The sequence below is a fragment of the Mesitornis unicolor genome, unplaced genomic scaffold, assembly GCF_000695765.1.
Source record: "Mesitornis unicolor isolate BGI_N332 unplaced genomic scaffold, ASM69576v1 scaffold39848, whole genome shotgun sequence".
In the NCBI taxonomy this organism is placed as follows: Eukaryota; Metazoa; Chordata; class Aves; order Mesitornithiformes; family Mesitornithidae; genus Mesitornis; species Mesitornis unicolor.
Genome location: NW_010204597.1, coordinates 1 through 875, shown reverse-complemented (window position 1 = coordinate 875; position 875 = coordinate 1). Strand labels below are relative to the sequence as shown.

General features: G+C 65.0%; 1 protein-coding gene across 1 annotated transcript in view; it reads left to right on the top strand.

Moving 5' to 3' along the window:
- LOC104545874 (1-phosphatidylinositol 4,5-bisphosphate phosphodiesterase delta-3-like) overlaps positions 1-872 on the top strand; it is a gene marked incomplete at both ends in the record, with an annotated part of 3,214 nt that extends 2,342 nt beyond the window's left edge. Inside the window, 3 exons of the mRNA XM_010191109.1 lie at positions 347-477; positions 536-737; positions 839-872. Of these exons, the coding sequence (XP_010189411.1) occupies positions 347-477; positions 536-737; positions 839-872 (367 nt within the window). The remainder of the gene's footprint in view (positions 1-346; positions 478-535; positions 738-838) is intronic.
- Positions 873-875: the final 3 nt, after the last annotated feature.

Here is an 875-nt window from a genome sequence, read left to right as displayed (position 1 = left end):
GATGGCGTGGGGATGGGGCTCTGCTGAGTGGTGTCACCCCCCCAAGCTGGTGCTGGGTCCTACAGGACTTCGGTGACTGTCCCGGTGTCCCTTTTTTGGGGTGGCATCAGGTATCAGTGGTCCAACATGGGGCCTTGCTGGTCCCTGTGGGATGTGGCGCTGTGGGGATGTGAATGTGGACCTCCATGCTCCTGGGTGATGCAGTGCCAGCCCTCACACGAATGCTATGCTCCCAGGGGACTTCCACATCCCTTGGGTCCCACAACCCCAGGGTGGACACGGCACTAGGAGGATGGGGGACATCGTGGTGGGGATGGAGGACCTCCCTGTCCCTTGGGTCCCGCAGGAGCAACCCCAGGGTGGACACAGCACTAGGAGGATGGGGGAGGGACATCAAGGGGACCTCCGCATCCCCTGGGCGCTGCAGTGGCAGGTCTGGGGTGAACGCAGCCCCGCTGGGGGACAGGGGACACCCAGGTAGGGACAGTTTCTGGGGTGCCACCCTCTGTGACACCCCTGTCGCTGTGTCCTGCAGCGCGGCAGCAGGACCTGATGATGCTGGACGGCTTCATGATGTACCTCCTGTCAGCTGCTGGTGACATCCTCAACCAGGACCACACCAAGGTGCACCAGGACATGAGCCAGCCCCTGAGCCACTACTTCATCTCCTCCTCCCACAACACCTACCTGACCCGCAACCAGATCGGGGGCACCAGCAGCACCGAGGCCTACGTCAGGTGGGTGCCCCGGCGCGGGTGCTCCGTGCCCGTTGCCTGTTCGGTGGTTTGGAGGTGCGGGGGCTGGCGCGGGGACTGACCCGGTGACGGTGCGGCGGCAGGGCGCTGATGGCGGGATGCCGGTGCGTGGAGCTGGAC